The sequence below is a fragment of the Aulonocara stuartgranti genome (genome assembly GCF_965226115.1).
Source record: "Aulonocara stuartgranti genome assembly, chromosome: 7".
Classification (NCBI taxonomy): domain Eukaryota; kingdom Metazoa; phylum Chordata; class Actinopteri; order Cichliformes; family Cichlidae; genus Aulonocara; species Aulonocara stuartgranti.
In genome coordinates this window covers 17,272,536-17,297,419 of record NC_138945.1, presented here as the reverse complement: position 1 = coordinate 17,297,419, position 24,884 = coordinate 17,272,536, and the positions used below count along the sequence as shown (strand labels likewise).

At 42.2% G+C, this 24,884-nt stretch overlaps 1 protein-coding gene across 3 annotated transcripts; it reads right to left on the bottom strand.

Annotated features, from left to right (window-relative positions):
- Nucleotides 1-1,243: 1,243 nt before the first annotated feature.
- Nucleotides 1,244-24,884, bottom strand: ttll11 (tubulin tyrosine ligase-like family, member 11). Of its 3 annotated transcripts, none has more exons than XM_082542334.1 (11): nt 23,733-24,884; nt 17,206-17,305; nt 16,063-16,196; nt 13,061-13,351; nt 12,661-12,945; nt 12,388-12,483; nt 12,190-12,302; nt 6,413-6,658; nt 5,001-5,107; nt 3,009-3,086; nt 1,244-2,733 (listed from the first exon to the last, which is right to left on the bottom strand). In XM_082542334.1, exons 1-11 carry the CDS (start codon nt 24,243-24,245, stop codon nt 2,423-2,425), a joined length of 2,274 nt encoding a protein of 757 aa, XP_082398460.1. In that variant the 5' UTR covers nt 24,246-24,884; the 3' UTR covers nt 1,244-2,422. The 3 variants fall into 3 exon arrangements, with proteins under 3 accessions (XP_082398460.1, XP_082398462.1, XP_082398461.1); XM_082542336.1 differs by having other exon boundaries at nt 24,715-24,884; XM_082542335.1 differs by lacking the exon at nt 3,009-3,086 and having other exon boundaries at nt 23,733-24,883.

The following is a 24,884-nucleotide window of genomic DNA, read 5'->3' as shown; positions in this document are numbered from 1 at the left end:
AGCAAACACTGAAATAAATTTTTTGCACGCAGCAATGAATTTTGTTCACTCAAATTCAGCTTTTCTTCGCTCAAAATAAATTTCTCCTCAAAATGCAACACTTGCACCTGCAAATTTTTTTTACGTGCGCTCAGAATAGTGGCACAAAAATAACGCCATAGCTCTTTGCCACAGTCCAAAGACATGCACATTGAGCTAAACTGGTGTCTTTCTGTGTTCCTCACAATCATCTGGCAACCTAACCATACCCTATGCTAATGGTTGGGATTTCCTAGCTAATTAGCGCAACATACTGAAAATTGCCAAAGATAATACAGTTTGACAGACTTAAAATAGTACTGTTTCACCAACAAAGTGATTCCCAAAGAGCTATTAGCTGAAAATGTGGCATTTTCCAGCATGGTGTGCACTGTGTCATTAAAAACTTGAGGAAGTACAAGACAAAAAGAAGTAAAAGAAGTAGCCAACCTTAAAAAAACAACAAACAAACAAAGCTCCAATTGATGCATCTGGTGTTAAGGAAAGGAAATGGAGAAAAGGCTGAAGTTGTGTGATTATTTGTGTTTCATATACCATTACTTCCATTTATATTTGAACATTTGAATAATACCCTGCATCGATTCTCAATTTGTCTAGCAAAATATAAAAAAAAATGAGGGGTGCCACAAGATTTTTGCACGGTACTGTATGTGACGAGCCTTTTCATTTTATAAACGAGAAACCCACAGGCTGGTCTTAACACAGAACAACAACTAACAAAGCAAGCACAGAGTGATGAACTTGAATTTAAAGATATAATTGTAGTGACACTCTTCCAATCTGTGCTTTTACACACACCAACTGGGGTCATGAGCAAGCGCTTCGGAGCACCGCTGGTTATTAGCAGCAGCGACAAAAGAACCGTGATGACTAAAGATGGCGGAGCTGCAGCATCAGCTGGCACTGGCAGCCTCTGCAACAGAAGGTCGGGGAAACATTGGCAGATGGCTGTGCTGCGAAACAGATCTGCCGTCTTAAGGCGAGTAAAAAGCGAGCCGTTTTTAAATTCATCCATCAGCCTCGTTGAAGACGGCGGCGTAAACAACTCAGAGTGCCAACCCCGGTGCCATTATGTGCGACAAATGGTGCCCTTTAATGAGCTCACAGGTGAATTCGCTCATAGGTGCTATAACAATAGCGCACACACGAGTCGTACATTAATATCAGGTCGTTATCACGGCCGCACGAACCCACACATCTCCAGTTCAAAGAGCAAAATGTGTTTATTTCGTTTGATAGTGTTATCAATACATGTCATTCATGTTATGTGCCAGTGTTTAATAACTCATACATCTACTTCACATCATGAATACAGTAAATAAGTTAGCCCTACAGTATGTGTAGCAGAAATCTCTTAAATATTTAGTTCAGTCTGTTTTCCACAAGCTGCCACACTGCACTTCTTTCATTGGTTTAGTAATTTTAGCATAAAAGAAAAAGACAAGCGACCTTCCAGCAGCAGCTGCCATGTTACTCTGGAATTATGAGGCATTCGGTTTTCTAACCAAATCTCATTTAAGAATCTGTGAAACATTTTCGCCATGCAATTATTTCTAGACATCTACGTCCAATGGCAGTTGTGTGGCTACATTGTAAAGAACATAATGGCTGGAGGTCTTGCGGCTGCCTGACTGGAATAGCTGCTTGAACTGAAAGAGGATAAGTGGCCGCGCGGCCCTTTTTCCCTTTGAATACTTATTCACTTAACTCGTCGCTAATGGGCTCGTGGAAGGCGCACAGCTGAGCCGCTCACTGTCAACAGGCTTTCGCCGCTAAGCTAAATGCAAATAAATACAGCGGTGACCACACACGCGCACACACACAAGTTCAAACAGTGAGCGCACAAATGCCCAGTCACGTCCATTTCTGTGCAAAAGTAATATAGCTGAAATATTTGCTGTGCAAATTCAAGAACATAATACACTGAGGATTCTCCCTTTTCCTTATTTTATGTGTGATGTGTGGAGCGTCTAATGTTATCCCTGAAAAGAAAGTTTGTTTTACCATAAGGGTTACCAGACAAATGTGAAAGGGAGGCATATAGCTGCCTTCTAGAATCAGTAAGTCAATTAAAAGCAGCCATTTCCTCCTCCTGACCGGATCGTGTTCTTCATATATGATCCTACCGGGAGGATGGGAGGAAATGCACCGACCTCCTTATATCTTCTTCCATTTCCATTCCAACAACCCCCTGCGGGCATCTTCCTCCTCTGAAGAAAAAGCAATCAGTAAGAGAACAGTGCTCCTGCGAGTCAGCCAGCAGGGCATCGGCTCGTCCTTCTCTGGGGCTGCAGAGGAGGGGTGGACACCTAACTCCTCTGCTCCTGTGGAGAATGCTAAAGGCAGTGTTTGGGGGGGGGGTTGGATGACTAGTTCCCTCTCATCAGTTCTCCACATTTGCTCTGAGCGAGCGTGGCTTGAATCTTTGATGCCGGTAGTCCTGGCTGGCCGCCCTTCGGAGGGGAGCCGGAGAGCTGAGCTGAGGGTTGGCGAGGCACGGCGCCTGAGTTTTGACGGTTCGCGGCAGCGCCCTGCTGCAGCTCAGAGAGCGCCTCTCCTCGACGCCCGACTGAGGCCCGAGCTGAGACTCGCACAGCTCCAGCAGTGACACTACCTGCTCCCTCAGTGCCAGGGATTTGAACCTGCGAACTGCCAAGTAGAAAAAGGCTTCGACGAACGCCTGCAAGCCCATCCCTGTGAAGCAGAAGGCCAGGTTCATTAAGTCAGTAATTTCATACTGCTACTAGGTGATAAACTAGCAATTCTAACACAAAGAAGAGCTTGACATTTCCCTAAAGAACCTTAGCAGCTTTATGAAGATCAAAGCATTTTTTTGTTCAGCAACTATGAAACCGCTGTGAGTTAGATTAGCTTAGCAAAAAGATGGGAAAGAACTGAGGAAAGCTAGTCTGGATTTGTCCAAAGGTAACAAAATCTACCTGTCACCACCTCTAAAGGGCCCTAATTACCTTGGCTGTTATGTAAAGACCTGCCAGCGAAGTGGAACACATGGGCAGATGAAGAAGCTTCTAATGATCCAAACTGTTCTGACAAAAAATATCAAGCTGGGTTGTTAACAAGGCGTTTGATTGCACATTAGAACAGAGAGCGGGGCTTTGACCGAGGTCTGTGCTTCTGTTTAAGCCAGATAGAATTATAATTTTACACAACTTTCACTTTTCACTTTTTCAGTCGAGACCTTCGGCCCACAGTTAATGAATGTTGAAATGTTTGCTGTCACAGTCACAGTTCTTTAAAAAAAAATGGTTGACTCATTGTGTAATGTAACAGTCCTACAATGGTCTTATCGTTATGAAGGTTAGAGTATTCAGCGTTTGCTCCAATGACATTTTATAGTCTTACAGGCCTGGAGACTGGTTGCCGACCCCCTAGCAACCACCAATCTCTAGGTAAAAGTGTATTCCCTGACCTGGTGAGTGTTTGCTGGAAGGTTGCTGGGAGGTGTTAGTGTGAGGCTGGTTGAAAAGGCATAAAGGCTTGTAGTTGCTTTGCTCGCTGGCAGGTTGCCATGGTCGCCCTGGGTTTGTGTTAAAGACCCCAATGTGGTCTGCAAAGACTACTACTACTTGCCAAGCGGTAGCAAAGCTATGAAAAGTGGGAAATAAACTTGAAACAGAGATTGTTCGCCTTAAAAGTGAAACCTGCACCTTTTGAAAAGTGTTGACGCAACAAAGGGACAACTTTTACTTTGAAGGCACAGATTCTTCATTTCCAGTTTCTGCTGCACTTCTTTCAAGTTTCACTGCAGCTCAGAGAGAAAATGCTGAGGTTCTGCAGGCAAGTCAGCATCTTCCATGCAAACTATGGGCAACAGAGGCAATCTGCTAGCTACTATAGCACTCCCTTAGAGACCAATTTAACCTGGTGTAAACCCCTAGCAACCACCTGCTAACCAATCATGTAATACACATTTTAGCAACTGGAGGCTGCCAGGGGTCACCAGCCAGTGAGGCCTCACGCCTGAATTACATTTCTACGGTGAATCTATGGCATAGCCTATGCAAGAGGATGACACCATTGCCACATTTATACTTCCACAGTTTTGTACTTGTAAGGATTTACAGTAAGTGTTGGGACATCTCTACGATCATTAACATTAACAGGGTGAACAAAGTGTATTAACAGTAATGCAATACAACGTCTGAATATCATTCTCTTAGATTTGAACGATATCATCTAAACCTTGAAAGTGGATATTTTACAGTAGTTTGTAGGTTGAGTAGAACAACTTATATATGTAATCATAACACATAAGAAATGTTTGTTGTACCCTTGAAGAGGCTGGCATCATTTTCTAAAGCATAACTCAGTTAAATGATTTAATGAGACGAGAGGAAAGTCCAACCTCCATCTCTGAAGACTCTCACTTGAATTTTAGGTTTTACAGATTTTTCTACTTTCTCTGTTCTCCACCTAGAAATCGAAGAGATCCATAGTGCAAGAAAACATTTAGATGTAATTTTTTTAATTTGTCGCATATCCCAAGTCTAACTGGAATAGATATATTTGTGAATTCTAAGTTTTATCCCAGTTCTTGGTCCCTTACAAGTCCTCCAGTGCACCCACACACACACAATAACAGACGCTGACTCCAGCCTTCCTGAATACGTATGAGCTTATTCTAAATTCAGTCCACAATCTCCTCCGTACAGGCCCCTCCATGCTCGTCCATGTGATCTCCATCCATCCGCTCCGCCTCGCAAACATTCCTCGGAAGGTGCAACGTCTGAATAATTCATGTCGGGTAGTCTTCTCCATTGTCACAGTGTGATCTTTGCTCATTTCAATTACAGTGTCAGAGGAAATCTGACAAAGAATGACAAGCAATTATCTCCAAGCACAGTATTTGCGCCGAGTCTCGAGGACACCCGTGCTCTCTGTCCTCCACATATTTTTTCCCTTTGTGATAATTTATTGTGCGTTTGTGAGTATGGCGTTACCTGCTTCTCTGGAGTCGGGCGTCGCGCCTGACCAGCGGCGTGTGATGTCTATGTAGAGGATGTCCACTGAAGCCATTGTGAAGTTGCTGCCACTTAGTTTACAAGTCCTGAAAAACATTACAGGAAATCTAAAATAAGCTCCATAATGCAATTCTTAGCTTACAAACACATCGTGTGGTTGCTCTGAAACCTGTAGAAAGCATTCAACATTCATGCTTCCTTTAAATAAATGAAGGGAGATTCAAAGACCACAACCACTGAATGTTAGATTCCAGCCTTGCTCCTTAGATATGGAAAAATATTGATCTCAAATTTATTTATATATATATATTTATATTATGTAAAGCATATCATCGAAATTCCAGATTTGCGGTTTTATGTTGAGAAGCATGAATTGTGCAAGATTTACCCTAAAGCAGTTTTCCACAGCACGGTGAACCCCCTTTGGCATCTTTCCTCCTGCATGACTCGCCTCTCTGGGATTCTCTCTTCATGTCACTTATTAACCTCTTTAGTTGGGAGATGTTCCACCAGGTTCTTTTGTTAGCACCACACAACTCTTCAGTCATTTGTTGCCCACGTTCCAACACTGCTGAATCACTGTATGTGACTTTATTTACATACAGCTTACATGGGCAGTTATGTATAAAGAAACACATGTACTTTTATAACAATAAGCACTGAGTGTGTTAACCTTCAGCAGCTCATTCTCTAGACAATCCTTTCTTTAAAGACAGAACAAATTTTGGGGTCAACTTAACCACAAGGCAGATATGTAATGTAAAAGCGAGGTCAGAGGTCAAATGTAAAAAGGTATTTAGATTGTGATATCAGAATCCCCATATACCCGTATCACTTCCTGTGTATTACCAATGCAAACAGAGGCAGCAGGACTGTAAGCATAGTTTTAAAGATGAAAGAGATTTTTGAAACTTTGCCTTATTTGACCTTAAAGAGGTCAGAAGTCCAAAGAAACATGATATTTAGATTCAACCATCCATCATTCCCTACATGCCTATATGCTGTCAATGCAAACAATGGCAGTGAGAAACAGTTTTAAATAGCTCTATATAGCATTATTATCACTCTGACCTTCAGATCGATCACTCTATTGATTTTGAAGGAGAGGTCAGAGGTTAAATGTCACATATTAATTTAAATCTTTATTCTGTACTTTATATAGCTTGACAATACACACCACGCTTGTAAGAATCATAAGTTATAAGGCCTTGTGTCAATTTTCTACCAATAAATCATTAAGTTGACTTTGAAGACGTTGGTGGATTTAAGACACATTTTAATGGATTGTAAGAGGTGCCCGCTGTACACCCCTACAAAGCTTCATGAGGATCAGAAAGAACACCGCCAAAAACATAACCTCCTTGGTGGTAGTAATAAATAATAGTACCTACCTGATGAAGGTCCGAAAGGCAGTGGGGCCAAGGCGCATGTTGCCCTTCACACCAAGGAAGCGTATGAAGAGAGCTGCGATTCGCTCCACTAGCCGCAGGTAGTTGAACTGCTTGGAGTACTTTGGGTAGACCTGCTTCAGACACAGCGAAGGCAAAGTTCCCGTTTCATCTTGGCTCTTCTCTTGTGTTTCTTCTTCCATGGGAATCTCTTCTCCTTGTTCAAACCCACCGGCCCTCTGTTGGGGACTGTTGGTGTAGAGTAACAGGAAAAAAACAAAGAAAAGCAAAACAGCTTTAATTTAAATTAATGAACGGATTCATTTTCAAGCTTGGTGAACATTAAACCAACAAGGTGCAGATACAAGAAAGAGATTCAAAACGAAAAGGTTGATTTCATATTGACGAAAAAGTTGATACTTGTCACTAAAAATTTGGAAAAGCAAATAAGTTAAATGGTCCAGACAGGATTGGTCGTTTGATAGAAGCAACATGAGACTCATCCTCCACCGGGCTATACACTGTTCTCTATTACTCAGTAAAAACATCAACTCAATTTCAACCTTAGGTGATGGACGAGCTGTGCTTTTAGAAGTTCATTTATGATGCTTTGAATTAAGCAGACCAACATAAAAGCACTCATACCAGTTTACTTAAAGTGACCAAAAGAAGTCTGTGAACCTTTGATTCAGTCCATCGACCTCCTGTTACACAAAAGCTGGATCAGAAAACAGTGTACTGAAGTGCTTCCATGCAAGCAATGCAGTACCACCTTGTTATCAACATACAGACTAAAAACAGCCTGAATAGCCTGCATGTTGCTTTATAACACCGGTAATTAAGCTGCAATTCAATTTTATTTATACAGCGCCAAACCACAACAACAGTCACCTCGAAGGTCTGTATATTGGAAGGTAAAGACTCTACAGAGAAAACACCAGCAATCAAAACACCCACTATGAACAAGCAGTTGGTGACAGTGGGAAGGAAAAACTCTTAACAGGAAGAAACCTCTGGCAGAAGCAGGCTCAGGGAGGAGCTGCCATCTCATTAGGGGTGAGGGGGGGAGACAGGAAAAAGACACACTGTGGAAAAATGGTCCATTAATGGTCAAAACTTTAAAAGAGCAGAATCCTGAACATGAGTTTTTTCCACTGCTAATGCACGTTCAAGGTGCCCAATATTTTATCAGATGAAAACAAAGCTGCCTTTTTTCAGAAAACAAGTGACACCAAGACTAATCCGTCTACTTTAAAATCTCACATCCTTCTGCTTGTCAGACGAAACAATGAATATATGAATATTAGATAAGTGGAAAACTGTGATGGATAATAGTACTATTTTTTTAATTCTCTGTTATAAAGATAATCCTTAGGGAGAGAAAAAAGTCAGCTATGCTTAGTTACCATGCTGCAAATTCAAAATCCGTCATGTCATGTTTTCTCCATTTTACTGTCACTCTGTCCCTTCTACCAGCTATCCCACTGTAATATTCCTGAGGGACAGGATGCCTTTTACAGGGAATTAACGTAAACTGCAAGGATTGTGCGTTTCTGTCCTTGGGAGCTTTTTTGGGTGTGTACACACTGTGCTTGATTGACAACTTCCCTCCTCTCACCTGGCAGGTCAGAACAAATTATACCTTCATCATTCTTTTTTGGAACATGAAGTGCTGCGACCTTAAAACACCCCTATAAAAGAAACTTAACTAAAAGCCAGAATAAGTAAAGAACACCTGTGCGAGTTTGCAGCAGGGGCTAAAAGCACAACTGCAATCGTGCACATGTGCATCAAGAAACGCATACAACAAAAGGCAACACTCAAGGGGATAAGAACACCGCCGACTTTTTATGAGGCCGCTTCGTTCTCCATGAATTAGTAAGCAGTGTGAATGGCACTGAGCGAGCGCTGCTGAATGTTTAATAGAATCAATCATCCCTCGAAGCCAGGACGCCACCCACATCTATTTAGACAGGACAGGCTCTGCTAAAAACGGACACGTCTTCAACAGAAGCTGACAAGCAGACAGACAGTGAGGCGAATGTCTACAAACATTCCTGCAGAGGGAGAGAAAAGCTGATGGGTGGTGAAGGAGAAAAGGTGAAGAATGGGAGGTTTTTAAAAAAAGACACACAGAAGGCAAAGCGTATGTACCCAATTTGTTGTCATTAACTGACAATGGGAACCTTTTTTATCTTGATGTGTGTGTGTGTGTGTGTGTGTGTGTGTGTGTGTGTGTGTGTGTGTGTGTGTGTGTGTGTGTCCGAGGTGTTCCCAGTAGGAAAGCTGGAGAAAAAGCCTCAACTTTAAACACAATTAACTTCCCTCAATCTTTCTTTCCTTTTATGCAGATGATGCTTTTCTAATAATGTGCCTCGCCCACTATTTTAGGTATGGCCACAGATCTCACTTTTTTTTTTTTTTTTTGTTCTCGCTGCACTCACCTTTCATAATGGCTCATAAATCACTCTCAGAGACATCATACATAGGATTAATGAGCTGGGGGAGAGAAGTGCATGTCTGAGAGTCACTGATAGCATCACCCAGTTCTTCTTAGAATTCCTCATTTATCTCCTCGCCCTTCTCTCCAAAATGCCATTTACCCCCCCTCCTCCCTCCACCGCCAACTATTCTGCCATTTCATATTTGCTTTATCTCTCTTCTATAAGCCTGCCTCGATCATTTAAACAGCAACACAGCTTTTGGGGTATTTTTTTAACTCAGCTGCTGCTCAGTGCCTGGTCAGCTCCCCCCGTCATTTCACTTCATTTTAAACCAGTAAAATTCATACTTGGCTGAATTCAGTCTGAACTCTGTGTTCTGACTGACTGGATCTCATCCATCCCACTGCAGACCAGCTGTCAGCAAACACAATGCACGTATTTTCTTATTGGCAGACCATCTGTGCAGTAAACAGATTACTTAACCTGCCATAACAATGTTTGTGCTCCAGAAAGACTGCTTGTTAATAAATCTCAAATTCTGCAGAATTTTAGAGAAAGAGAAAGAGAGCGAGTTCCCTCTGCTAAAACACCAAATCTGTATGAAGCAGAAAGGATTTCTCTAACAAACCTATAATCCACTAGATCCCTGAGATTTTTAATTTTGAGTAACTGTGACTTCAAAAACTACAAAATACCAGCCAAACCATGATTAATTCCTAGTTCTTAATGTCCATAAGTATATTACTCCTAATGCCGCTTTAGACTTTTTATCCAGCATCATAAATAACAGTTTAACTGGGTTCTGGCAAAAGCACTGGAATAAGTATTATCGGATACTGGAGCACCTGCATAGTCAGTGTACAGTCATAGATCAGATTTGACCCGTTCAATGCATTTTACTTTAGCAGGACTTTCTCCTGTTACACTGACTAACTGTTTAGTTCCACATCTGTCCACTCGAGTAGCTCGAGACACCAACCGTCTGCCACCTACAATCCACATCTTGCGTCAGTTGATCTCAATAGGTCACATGATAGGGTGAGACAAGGTCACAGCAGTTTCAACCGAAACCTCTGCAGATAATGACCCACACCCTTTGTCACAGCTTGGTTCATGATCAATAGTGAGTCAACGTCTGCCTTAAGGGACAACTTCCACTAGGGTTTAAATACGTGGGACTTTCCACCATTTGGTCTTAGAAGCGTCTCGGATGAGAGCTGAAACATCTTCAAGAAATGTAAAGAAGTTCAGTCGCTTTTCTTTCCAAGCTTCTTAGACTACCATGACCTGGATGACTGAGAACCTACACAGACATACTGCCATTTAATGTGTTTGTTTAGTTTGTTTAAATCACAGCAATCGCACTGTGTGGAGCTGAATGATTAAAGAGTTCCGTTTTTGCAGCTGTGTTGTTGGCTGATGATTACATTTTTCGGCGCTGAGCCAATCTAACGGCTAATTTAATAAACATTAGCAATGGCTAGTTGGGACATGCTTACCATTACTCTCTTCAACCACAAGACTTTGTCACCATTTGCACAGCTGACAGAACAATTCCCTGTAATCACAACGTAACTTAAAGATACTCTGAATCTTCTTGCTTCCTTTTAATTATGCACCATGGTTGGATAACTGCTGTTAAAATAATCACGTGCTTAAATAAAATATCAGGATCATTTTATTACGTTTTCTTTGGTGCTGATTTGAGATATCTTTTCTGAGATGTACTTAATAATTTACTTACAACTTTGTTACTGGTACCCAGCTGCATGCACATACTATTATGTGAAGTTCTAAGGGTTCTGAGCCAATATAAAACAAGCAATAATGTGCAAAAGTCTTGACCCACCCCTCTCTTTTCTTTGCTAGGAAAATGGGAAGTATGTGCAGCACTTTACTGAAGTGGAAATACAGCATATAAGGCAAAAACAGCACAATTCTAACAATATTAATCAATATTTGGTATGACCACCTTTACTCTTGAGCACAGGCACATACGCGTCTCTTAGGCAAATTTTCTTCTCTTTTCTTTTAGTCTTCAGGAATATCCCACACTGCTACAATAGTGCTCCATTTCATTATTTTTGTATCCAGGTATGCTTTTACTGCACTCACAGTATATTTGGGATCATTGCTGCACTAAGGGATGAAGTGGATTCATAACTCCATTAGATCTGTTGCCACTGATTTTCAGTCCAGTTCTCATCTAATTTGGCGTAACCTCAGCCAAGGACATGACTTTCAGATACTGCTCATCTTCTGCAGATAGTCTTTTATTCCCCCAACTTCTTTTGTCCTTCACTTTTCCAGTTTCCTCAAATTCTTTAAGGACACACTGAACACCATGCTGAGATATGCCGCATTATTAGCTGATAGCTCTTTGGAAATCACCTTGTTGGTGCTTTTTATACTTAAATGTTTCATAAATTAGTGTTCAGTGACCTAACAAAAAAAAGAGATAGAGTAAAAAAAGCATTCCTTCGGAGCTGGTCAGGTACAAAGACTCGACTGAAAATGAGTGATGAAGCAGCCAAAGTCCAAAGAAAAACTTTGCAAGATCTTCAAAAAGCCTGGAGAACTATTGCTCAAGAGTACTCTAAAAATAACAAAAATAGAGCAATGCATGGGAATCTAAGATTAAATTTAAAATAGGCAAATCACATTAACATGTTAGTGGTCATGACTTTAGTAGTTATGTGGGCAATGTGCCTAACCAGATCTTTTTAACGTGCACAACAAAGCAGAATTTCCGATAAAGAAAATAATCTGAGGAGGAGAGTAAAGAAAAAAAGGTGATGGAAGGATGGGCAAAGTGAGAAAAAACGGAAGAAATTGAGATGGTGGCCGAACAGAAGCTGTAAATCCTATTGTCATAAAAGAAAAACAGACTGAGGGTGAGAAAACAAAAAAAAAATAAAAACCTAATGTAGGAGGAGATTTATTGTCAGGCACCACACAGGGCCAGTCAGCCAGAGAGAGATTGAGCCACCAGACTCGTACAGTAATGTGTGAATTTCCACCACGGCTCAGCTGAATTTAATTTTTCCATTTAACAAGCTTAGGGAGAGCTGTTGAGCAGTGCAGAGCAGGACTCCGAGGAGGGATGGGAAGAGTGAGATATCATGTCCTTAAAAAGTGAACATGCAGACAAGAATGCAAGGACTTCAGGCTTTGCATGCGTCTGTATGTGTGTGTGTGTGTGTGTGTGTGTGTGTGTGTGTGTGTGTGTGTGTGTGTGTGTGTGTGTGTGTGTGTCCGAGGTGTTCCCAGTAGGAAAGCTGGAGAAAAAGCCTCAACTTTAAACACAATTAACTTCAGGCAAGTCTATATATTTACACTGTGGGTTTCTTGTGGCCTGGATCCATTAGACGCAGAGTGTCTCTGATCACGCCCACTTTGACCTCTTCATCCACCGGACTGGGAACATATTCAAAAACTCCGGGTGCCACCTAAAAAATGCAAGTACTGCTTACAGCAAAAAGAAATAAGAGGCTTTAAAATATGATGATGTTGCTGCTGACATTTCACTCTTACCTCCTGCTCATGCTCGATTCTCATACTAGGGTTGGAGTTGACTTCTAACAGTACGGGCTTTAGGTTCTTCATGAGCAAGATGTCAAAGCCTAATATCTGAAACACACCCACAGAATGTCAGCAACATACTTTCTATACCGTATATATTTAAAATTCTCAAATATATACAAATAATGAGGATTGATGAAAAGGTCATTAAGGCTTAAGAAAATATCTACGTGTGATCAATATAAAGTGGATCTTATCTGATTATTTTATTTATTGTATAATTACTTGGAAGCACGTGGGTCCTGGTTTGCCGGGTGGTATGTCAGCCTGGTAGTAGACTCTAAGTTCAGGCACCACGGCGATGACAGTCTTGATGACAAGGGCGATGATGTCCGACCACACCCTCTTGATGTCGACACCTTTAGCTGCTAATCTGTACAGCACGCTGGAGAGAGTGCGCTTGCTGCCGGTGCTCTGGCTGTCTGAGTGCACGAAGTTGCCGCTGTGGACGTTGAGCGAGTAGTTTGTCAGGTGCATGAAGACGTGGCTAAGATTCTTCTGACTTGGCTCCTTCACAGAAACACACAAAAAGACGAAACGAAGAAAAACAAAAAGAAAAGAACAAAATTTGTTACCTTTAAGGTCACGGCTTCACAGCACAGTTTGCTGACACCATCATGGCTACCTGATACAGCTCGGTGCAAAAACGTGTCAGTCCCTCTTTGGCAATGTAGATCTCCAACGGCTCCAAGGACTTTATAAGAACGTAGAGCCGGATATCGAACTTAAGTTTGTCAATAAGTAACGGCTTTTGGATGTACTCCTGGACTACGCCCTGTTTGGCCTGCGAACCCGTCATGAGCTTGAGGTCACTAGGGTCACGGATGAGGTAGATACCGTCCCCCTGAGAGCCCCCATCTGGTTTGACAATGAAAGTGGGATTCACTGTAGCATCCTTCTCTTTCACCATGTGAATCTGCAGCAGAGGGAAAAGGTACACCAGTGAGTGTGAGTCAAGGAAGTTTAAACATGTTTCTATTGTTGATGCTGTATCAAAACAGCCTGTTGAAAGACCACACGAACTGGGAACGTAACAACTTGTTATGAAACACATAGAACCTGTAGAAAACGGTTATTGTTCACCGTCTCAGCAGCAGTAGCAACAGATAGGTGGAGAAAAGTTGTAAATTATTCAGGTGTTTCTTTTTGTGAAATATACACTGCTCACAAATTTTAGAAAAAATATTTGTCTTTTCTATACTGATATGGACTGGTTAATGAGTCGGGAATGAAAGGATTGCACATTGTTTCTTCATCCTCTAAGAACTGCCTACATAATCTCACCACACTGCCGTGCACCAGCAGGAACCCGGGATCCAGTGCACCAACCTTACAATGGGCCAAAAGATTTCATTCCTGTCCCTGGTAGAGGTCTGTGAGTTCCACCATGGATATGCCTCCCCAGACCATCACTGTCCCACCACCAAACATGCTGTTACAGGCAGCATCACGTTCTCTATCGCTTCAACAGACCCTTTCGCGTCTGTCAGATGGGCTCAGGGGGAACCTACACTCATCTGTGAAAAGTACAGGGCACCAGTGTTGGACCTGCCAATTCTGGTACTCTATGCAAATACCAATCGGGCTCCATGATGTTGGGCTATGGCACTATAGGACATCGGGCCCTCAGGCCACCTTCATGAAGTCTGTTTCTGATTGACTGTTCAAAGACATTCACACCAATGGTCTGCTGGAGGTCATTTGTTCTTCCTGGCATAAAGGAGCAGATACCCGTCCTGCTCATGGGTTAAGGACCTTCTACGACCATGTCCAGCTTCCTGGAAACCCTTGAGGCAATGGTACGTATTGCTAGGATGTGCCATCCTCTGTGGGGTTCATGTTACCAGTAGTGATACTGGCCCTGGCCAAATGCAAAATTCATGGAAAAAACATAAAACACAGTCAGAAAAGATGAAGAGGGGGAAAATATCAGTGGCCTCCACTGTCTCATTGTTGCCCCTCTAGTGCATCTGTTGTTAATTTCATTAGCACCAAAGCAGCTCAAACTGATTAATAACCCCCCTCTGCTACTTAAATGACCAGATCAATACTCCACAAGTTTAACTGACCTGATGCTATACTCTGATTAAACAGTGTTCCCTTAATTTTCTATAAGCAGTGCAGTTAAATAAATTCATTATCTTAACTTGCAGCTGCACAGGAAGTAGCAATCAAAGATTTGGTTAATCTGAGGTTTACAAACAACTCACATTTCATTCGCTGGGCCCACGTCCTCATTTTAGGTTTGACACCGTTTTAGTAGATAAAGGTGGATGGCTTAAACATGAATTGAGCTGTGGTTTGGGGAAGGCCTCGAAGGGGACTGGCGGCGGCTCCCGGGCCTGGCAGATCCCCGTGTACCAAATAGAAGTGAAGAAGTGGAAGAAGTGAAAAGGGGAGGGAAGGTGGGGCATGTAAACAAGAACGAACACCTTGTAGAACTGGGGGATCATATATAGATAAAAACCGGAAGGAACGTGTTTGGAGGCGTGGTCCCACTCGTGAAATTCAGATACTTTATCTCCATTTACCTGCATTACCGATCCTTTCACCTCTACCTAAAAGATGAATATTCAGTCTTTCAGTGAATTATTATTTGTCTTCACTATACATTTGTCTTCAGCCTGATTTGTTTTATAATACTGAGTCATGGCCTAAAGGTTTTACAATAAGATAAAAAGCAATATTCTGGTGCCCTCTGCTGGACATAACATACAGTTGCAATCAAATCTCAATTAGAAGAACTGACCACGTATTCATCTGAATACATCATCAATCTATTTTAATATTTTGGAAGAAAATACAACTTTTTTGTAATTAGATATTCCTGTAAATCTTAATATTGCATAAACAGTACATGCAGATAATAAAACACACATTTTTATTTACAAAACCAATAAAAATATGAGTAGACTACATAAGATCAGCATCTGTGTTCATCATTTGGACTAACTTGGAGAACTTGAAAGAAACACTGAGTCATCCATGAGTGAACCAATCATCTATATTTGTATTTTAAAGCCATTCCCAAAAGGTAAATAAGACTCATTTCAATAAATTTATTGAGGTCATTGCTGCTGTGTTTGGACTCACTTTGTAGGACACCTGGTGCACTAAAATTAATACAGCTACTGCTACACTTATCACTGGTATGCTTCTACAAGGCCTGCTGTGGTCTGCCTTTGCAGCTGACTCAACCTACCCATTTAACAATTTGACTTGCTCTCATTTTGACCAACATCTAGTTTTGGTTTATGGTAATAACAGCTCATCTGTCTCTTTTAGCTTTATTATTAACACAAGCAAACTAAATTGCCCCCTTGCTTCTTATTTCAAACAAGACACTATTATTGCTGCTTCCCCACATGAGAAGAGGTTTCTGGACTCAATTTACCAGATTAAAGTATAAACATTATATCTTGGAAGAACTCCAATTTCCATTTCTCACCTTTTGTCATCATATTCACATGACTTTAGCTCACTGAAATAAGCTAGCCACACATAGCTTCCATGTTTCCCCATCAATAGTTACACAGAAAAACAGTTAAAGACGCTTAACAAGGGTTTTCATATCCAGTGTCATCATTTTTATTTGTGTCAATTTTCTTTAATTTATTTTGAACGTACCTGTGTGGTAAACTGTTGGTACTCCTCAGGCAGGATCCAGGAACGGGGATAGAAGTCGTATTCTTCTGGGAACAACTCCTGCATAGTCCGAACTGCTCTGCTGAGGTTGATCTTTCGCAGCATTTCGATCATTCCTGCACGGACAGTTTTACATAAGAAACTGAATACACGATTGGCACGATTTACACTCACTGGTCACTTTGTTAGGTGCACCTCCTCAACTGCTCATTAACACCAATATCTAACTAGCCAATCGCATGGGAGCAAATCAGTGCATTCAGTCATATAGACAGCCAGGTAAAGAAAGGTGATTTTAATCATTTTCCAACACAGTTTTGAGCTGATCGGAAGGCAATGAACTCAAATCACTAGTTACAACCAAGGTATGCAGAAGAACATCCCTGTACGCACTAAATGCAGCAGAAGACCACAACATGTGGCATTTGTGTAAGCTAAGAACACGAAACTGAAGCTAAAATTGCGTTCAACAAAATTGGACAACAGTAGGTTGAAAAAACGTCGCCTGGTCTGATGAGTCAAAGACATCCACCCCAGTGACCTGCTGGAGGTCAGAATTTGGTGTAAACACCATGAAAACACGTATCAATCCTGGTTCATATCAAGTTCAAGCTGTTGCTGGTGGTGTAATGGTGTGGGGAATATTTTCTTAGCACTCTTTGGGCACCACAGCCTACCTGAGTATTCTCGCTGACCATGTCCAGCCTGTTATTACCACCATTTACCCACCTTCTGGTGCCTGCTTCCAGCAGGATAAAGCTTCATGTCATAAACCTCAAATATCCTCAAACTGGTTTCTTGAACGAGAAAATGAGTTCAGTGTACTCAAACAGCAATGTGGACCAATCTCTCTGAGGAGTATTTCCAGCACGTTGTTGACAGTGAGTGTAAACTGTTCAGTAAATGTAGCCAGTTTCACAATAAGCAGAATGATTGCAGAGAAGGACTATTAACCATTTTAACAACCCTTGTTGGCTCAGAATAAAGTGCCTGGGGTAATGTAGGACAACATTATAACCTGGTTATGATAACAGAATCCTGAATCCATACTGCAATAAATAATATGCGATTTGCTGCAGGTGGTAGCAAGATAAGAAGAGGTGAGAGGAAGAATCTGTGAAATACCTGGGAACTTGTTGACCTGCCCTGAGACGATATTTTCATTGTCATGAAAGGAAACGCCGTGCCAGTAGATATCACAGGCTGTTCGCCTTCCTAAAGGAAACTGAGGGGGGGGAAAGCAAGAAAGAACAGTGAAAGGGAGACATAGCAGAGGGCTGAAAACATACAGAATGATGAGAACAGTTCATTAAGGAACTCGTGTTTGCAAACAAGAACAAAGGCTAATCTACTCAGGACATTAGGAAGGTGTTTTGTCCTCGCAGTGAACCGAGAAAACGGGGCTAATCTTGCCCAAAGATGGCAGGTAAGTGCGTGTTATGTTGTGAAGAGCTGGGAAAGAGGAGGAGAAGTGATACTATAAAGAGGATTTACACAGCGAGGAAATCCTGCTGGCACAGGGTAAAGGACAGTTTAGTCCTTTACACCTCATCTGCTCACTCTCACGCACACACTCCAAACCACACAGAAGCCACCCAGCAGAGGTGTGGGGAATCCATCCAGATATTAATAATAGTAGATAGTAGCAGTATTAGTACACACCAGTGCTGGTATTGGTATTGGATTGACGCTAACATGATAGATTGATACTTTGTTTGTATCCTCAGTATGTAGCCCACTGAATTGTGTTACATAAATAGTTTTTTTGGAAATGAAAAAATACACCTCAAACATGCACTATGAAAAATGTCTAAAACCTTTTGTATTGACTTGACAAAAGCCAACTTTATAAGTTAAAAGTATCGGTATTGACAGTGGTATCAGCAATACTGGCCATGTATTTATTTTTATATAAAATCTGCAGTATCGCACAGCACTACCTAAAAAAGCTACATAAAAGCAATATAAACAAACAATCAGTCTGAGAATGAATTATGTGCACAATCTTTAGTTTTTCAGCCCTTAAACTCTCAGCTTTTTATACTTGTGATACAACTTTAGTTAATAGGAGAGTTATTCTCTCACCACTATTAAATGTGAATTAAAAAAATAAAGCTGTACAAAAACTGTAGATAAACTTAAAATCTTAGAATTATCCAAAAGTCATCTGCCATATTATCCATGTAGACAACAGCACGACTCAACACTGAATTTGCTCTCCACTGTCTGCGTCCTACATTCAGGAACGCTCAAATAAATAGTTTATTGTAAAGATTCCTCACAGCTGTTAAATCAAACACACATTTTAGAGCTGGCAAGTTCAAAGTATCAACATGGAGCTGGGAAGAACTCAGTCACAGAGGCTGTGACTTTATTACATCATATGGGCTTTAACAGATTACACTGGTAAGTAGCAGCACACCATCGCGAGCCTAAATTCAACTTTGACTCGACCCACTCTGCTGCCTCGCTGCAAGATAAACATCTAATTAATGACTTAGTGAGAAACAGAGTGACCGGTTCTAAACCCTGCCACACAGATGCCAGGGGAGTGAGGTCAAATTATTTAGAGCAGGGATCACACCATAAAAATAGCCCTGTTGTGTTTGCATGGACTGGTTAGCATGTGACGTATGGGAAAAGTTAGCTTTCAGAGCCACTTTTTAATGGGGGAAAAATAAACTTGGCTTATAGGTTGCTGCAACATAGATATTTCAAGTTGCACCCAATCTGTTATGCCTCGAGTAAACAGCATTTATAGTTTCAAACAGAAGCTCCAAGGAAGCCTTTAGGTGTGAAGTATTTTGAAATCCATACGCATCGATTCAGAACGTCAGCTTAGTCTGCGGCATCCTCATGAAAATCCCACGCATATGTTGACATACACTGTCATTAGTCTAATATTCCAAGCTGACCCTCACGCTGCCATCCTCTCTCCCACAAAGAGGACTAAAAGTTGATTGGATTAGAGGAGCTTTAAGGCTAATGATTTCCCACTGTTTAAGAGAATGCCATATGCTGAAAATCAGCTGACAGTGATGTAGAGACGTGGCAATCTGGATGCACCTTAAAAGCCTCATCAGTCTCTAAAATGTTGACAAACTTCATGAAATTTATTTCAACGTGTTGCTGAAACAAATTTCATAAAGTTACGTGTCTTACAACTCACTGAAAGGGTGTTTATTCAATAATGGCAAAACCAGCCTGCCTGCTTCAGTTTCAGCCCCTTCAGAGTGGTTGACAGCTACTTTCAAAATGACACAAGATCTAAAGCACCACCGGCTTACGGGCTACGGTGCGGACCAGGTGTGGTAATGTATAGGCCTTCTGTCTGTCATTTTCTGCAGGAGCTGTAAGCGTCGCCGCTCGGTTGCCGTGGCTAAGGGGAGCGTTTATTTCGCCTGTCTCATCAAATTGTCTTTTTTCACCTCTCATGCATAATGAAAGATGGGTAATAATGCCTGATAGCAGGTATTAATTGCATCACATTCAAAATTAACAGATGGTGTTTACAGCTCAGATTAAGAAGAATGGGATCAAGTAGGCTGCGCATAAATGTTTGAAAGCTGTCGATTAGAACACATCAACAGCCATCCCCTGTAATTTCATACATCGGACCCATGTGGACTGAAATTCTCAGGCTCCTGGCAAAATTGATGGCAATCCTGTCTTGTAGCATCTTGATTAGGGATGGGTACCGGTGTCCGGTGCCATGATGGCACCGGTTCTGACATAAACGGTAGTAACCAGACCGAAAAGCAGCGCACATTTCGGTGCTTTATTTCGGTGCTTTTTTTTCCCTGAGCTGTGATACACTTCTAGCCAATCGTTTTACGTTTCCGAGAATAGTAGGCGGGGCCAGGTACGTACGTTCTGTTAGCGCAGAGCTACAGATTAAAAATGCCCAAGGCGAAGCGGTTAAAAGTCTGGCTGTACTTCACAGCAAAATATGCAAACTCAGCAGCCTGCAACAAGTGCTTTAAACTGATACTGTGATACTGTCAAAGGAGGTAACACCAAGAATCCGATGAAACACCTGGCGACGCATAGCGTTTTTTTAAAAGCCGAGAAATGCGCCGTATTTGATGGCAGCAGCAGCCGTTCTTCTCTGCGTGAGTAGCTTAATGTTGTTCTTGTGTGATTTACGTTGAGTAGGCTAACCACGTTATTACATTAATGCATGTAAGGTGAACTAGGAAACATCATCATAGCTACATGCGGCTGTCTTCTTGTTTGATGGCAGATGCTCCCTTCACCCTGGCCAAAAAGGCTAAAATGACCAAAGAAAAAGTGGAAAACAGTTAAACATGAGAGGTTTTTGGACAAAGTTTGTGTTTTTTCCATTGATTAAGCACTGCTTCCAGCCAAGAGTGATACCATATATGCCCCATAGCTGCAGAAAAGGCTAACATTGTTATCTTTTTACAGAAAAACAGCTGAACATGAGAGGTTTTTGGACCAATTTTGTGTTCTCCATTCTTTAAGCACCGGTTCGAGCACCGTTTAAGCACCGGCACCGTTTCAAAAGTACCGATTTGGCACCGGTATCGGATAAAACCTAAATGATACCCATCCCTAATCTTGATAGTTAAAGGATAAAAAGTGATTATACTTTGCAGCTACCAGTTAGCCAATTTACTGATTTTGGTCCACGAAACAACTGAAAAAAGTGGCTGTCAGGCAACAAGCTGTGATAAAAGCATTAAACCTTTCATTCAAGTTAGGCTCTTCGGGCAGAACTGCACCACTTGATGCTCAAGTTTTTTCACTTTCCAAGATCTCTACAGTGGCAAAATGAGGACCAGTCAACTTGAATTTCTTTTTGGTGAATTGGACAAAGTCACAGGGAACCAGATGTAACAACAGGGTGGGTGGAGTTGGTAAACGCCTGCTCTATTAAATGTGGTGCATCTGTCTGCCTCTGAATTTTATCACAGTATAGAAAGTAAGTAGAAAACCGCCAATAATGTTTATAGAGATATAAGAAGGAAAAAAATAAGAAGTATATTCTTCCTCCCCTCTAGCCACTCACAGATGGCTGCCCCTCCCTGATCCTAGTCCAGAGATTTCTTCCTGTAAAAAGGGAGGAGACTGAATCAGATTCTGATACATTTTGGCAGTTTAAAACTGGTTCTTAATTCACTTCAGTTTTATTTCTGTAGTGCTAAATCACAAAAACAGTCACTTTAAGGTGCTTTTTCATTGGAAGGTGAGGACCCTATGATAATAAAGAGAAAATCCCAACAAACAAACCCCCTATCAGCAAGCACTTGGAAGAAAAACTCCCTTTTAACAGGAAGAAATCTCTGACAGAACCAAGCTCAGGGAGGGACAGCCATCTTCCGCAACCAGTTGGGTTGAGGTGAGGGAGGCAGGACAAAAGAAATCCACTGAAAGACAGCATTATATTAATAATAACTAATGATTAAATGCAGACTGGTGTGTAAGCACAGCATTGAAAAGGTGAGTGAACAAGAAACACTCAGTGCATCATGGGAAACCCCCAGCAGCCTAGCATAACTAAGGAAAGGTTCAGGGTCACCTGATCCAGCACCAACTACAAGCTTTTTCAAAAAGGAAAGTTTCAAGCCTAATTTTAAAAGAAGAGAGGGTGTCTCTCTCCCAAATCCAAACTGGGAGCTGGTTCCAGTGAAGAGGGGCCTGAAAGCTGAAGGCTCTGCCTCCCCTTCTACTTTTAACACTTAGACCCCCGGAGAGCAGTCATTTTGGTTTTCTACCTTAGACCCCTGCGGAGTCATCATTTTGCGTTTCTACCTTTAAAAGCCGGAGAGCAGTCAGTCAAATGCTGGAGTCATTCATATGTATATTAGGTCGTTACCTAGGAATTCTGGAGGGAGGGGAGTGGGGGTGAGTGATTGAGGGGGTGGGGGAGTGGAGTGTTTCAGTTTGCCATCTTAGGGAGAAATCAACACATGTCCTTACTCTACAATGACGAGTAAGCCTGCAGTCTTAGAGCAAAGAACTCTATAGGGATGATGCATTGCAATAAGGTCCTTAAGGTCCCTGGATTTAACAGGGAGCCAACGAAGGGAAGCCAATAGGGGAGAAATATGCTCTCTGTTTCTAGTCCCTGTCAGCACTCTTGCTGCAGCATTTTGGATCAACTGAAGGCTTTTCAGTAAGTTTTTAGGGGAGTCTGATAATAATGTGGTTAGCACCGTTGCCTCACAGCAAGACGCTCCTGAGTTCAACTCCACCACCTGGCTGGGGCCTTTTTGTGTGGAGTCTGCATGTTCTCCCCGTATTTGCATGGGTTCTCTCCGGGTACTCCTGCTTCCTCCCACAATCCAAAGTCATGCAGTTATTGGGGTTGGGTTAACTGATGATTGTAAATTGCTCATAGGTGTGAATATGAGACTGAATGGTTGTCTGTCTCTTTGTGTTAGCCCTGCAACAGACTGGTGACCTGCCCAGGGTGTACCCTGCCTCTCCCATTATGACAGCTGGGATAAGCTCCACCCCCCCCCCCCCCCCCCCCCCACGACCCTGAATTAAATTACAGTAGTCCAGCCTAGAAGTAAAAAAAAATAAAAAATGCATGAACTAGTTTTTCAGCATCACTCTAGGCAGGATGTTTCTAATTTTAGAGATATTGCGCAAATACAAGAAAGCATTCCTACATATTTGTCTAATATGCACATTGAAATACATATCCTGGTCTAAAGCAACTCTCCGCTACCCACCTCATCAGATCTCTGAGTTTATCTTGTGCTTTTGTAACATGTTTATGTTACCGATTATAACCATAAATAGAAGTATAAATACAAGCCAAATTACTGAATACCATCTTCGTAGTTCCTGGTACAGTAAGTGCCTCCAGGAGTACATTTTGCCATGATGACACACGCACACAGGCAGGGAGACATGACTCAGAAAAGGAAAAACAACACAAGCCTTGTTGTCGCCGTTGGTAAAAAATCCACATGACATTTCTTTTTTTAAAAAGTGCATTTAGCAGTGAAAAACATACAGCAGCACCAGCACTGACAACAGTCGCCTGTCTTTAGGAATCCACTCATTCCTGCATCAGTTCTGCTGTTGTCATGTGTTTCCTCAGTTTTTTTACAACCTCAAACACTCCTACACAGATTCAGTCCAGCATCTGAATATATATAAGTTTTGTGACTTATATTTATTCATAGAGGTACGCCCTGTAATAAAATGGCAGAGGTGGAAAAGTGAAGAGAAGACTGTCCACTGCGGTAATGGTTATAAGCAGCAGTAGTTACAATTATAGGATTCTTTTGGGACAGCTATTAAACACAGAGTAAAATAAAGTATTCTAACTTGTAGTGGTTCAGCACAAAGTGAAACCCAGAAGCCTCAGTTAAAGGATCCACCAGTCACACCAGTTCTGGCACAACTAAGAAGTGACTAGAGATGCCAGGCGGTGGATTAAGGTAGAACTAAATACTTCAGACATGGTTCTTGTTGGCTCGTGCTTACACAACAGTAAGAAACCAGTTGTTACACATGGGCAGCCACCTAAATGAAGCTGATGTTTGGGCTTCCCTCTGGATGTTTCCATTAACTGGTGCTTGGCTACACCAGCTGTCCTGTTACCACAAGAGTAAAACTTACACAGCACATAGGTACAGAAGCCATAAGAAGACAGTCCATTTGTAACACACCTCTTTCCACTTTAGCTGCTTGATGCTTATCTTCAGTGCCTCCAGAGAGGTTTTGGCTTTTGAAGTGTCTACCGTCACAGGTCTCCTCTTCTTTGCAAGCTTGAATCCCTCCTCTCTGCGCATCTCTTCGATGTTTTTGGATGTGTGGATGGTGACATAGTTGCCATTGGGCTCTGACTTCCGCTGCAGTATCTTTCCAGTTCCCTTGACTTGAAGTGTCCGCTCATACCCCAGTCTGTTTAAGTTTTTCTCAGAGGAAACTACAGAGCCTTGCGATGCCACATCAGAAGTGTGTCTCTTGTCCTCTCTGCCGGGCTTACTGCGACTTTTACCTGTTTGTTTGCAGGGAAGAGAGGTGCTGGATGCATCTGTGCCGGTGGGATGATCTGGTGAGACAGAGGCAGAAGGAGAGGAGCCCGGCACCTGCTCTTCTGTATCCACTCCCTCCTTCTCTGCATCTTCGCCAAATGATTTCATTTGCTCGACTTGAACCTTGACATACTGATCACTCATTATGCGAAACGCGATGTGTGACGCCTCTGGCCAGGGCACCGCTGTGCCACAGGGTGCAGTAATCCGACGCCGGCGAGCTAACGGTGTTCAGATACAATGAAGTACGCATTGCTGGCTTAAACGGCCAATTAACAAATGAAAGCCATTTCTCTGCGGTCAGCTCGCTTACCAAATAGAGCAAAGGGATGCCCTCAGACGTACACGTTACTGAGCAAGATAACGCTTGACCATCCCAGGCTTGACAGCTAGCGTGTTAACCGGCTGGTCACAATATTTAACTATCAGCTTCGAGAAGCTAGCGGTTCTCTCGAGCTGGCAGCTAGAGGCAGGCGGCACTTGTAGCCAACACTGCTAGCTCCTTAAAGGGAGCTAAACCCGACGTTAGCCTGTCAAACTTCATTCGGCTAACGCATGGCTCGGAGCCCGGTTAGAGACACTAAGCCTCAACTCATGATAGACTTTATCTTACCAGCAACGATATCTACTTAGCATAGCAGCGCCCAGCGTTACGACGGAGCCCACAGTCCACTGCTCTACGGTATGTGTGTGTGTTGTCCTCCCTGTGTTGTTAAGCAGCAGAAGCCAGTGTACAGCGCGTCGCCCAGCCTCCATCTGGTTTGGAACCCAGCTGATGCTGCC

Coding starts and splice junctions, on each gene's coding strand:
- ttll11 (XM_082542334.1), bottom strand. CDS start 24,245: ATGAGTGATCAGTATGTCAAGGTTCAAGTCGAGCAAATGAAATCATTT. Junction 17,306..23,732: donor AGCAGCTAAAGTGGAAAGAG/GTGTGTTACAAA, acceptor CCCCCCCCTCAG/TTTCCTTTAGGAAGGCGAAC. Junction 6,659..12,189: donor GGCCACAAGAAACCCACAGT/GTAAATATATAG, acceptor CTACACCAACAG/TCCCCAACAGAGGGCCGGTG.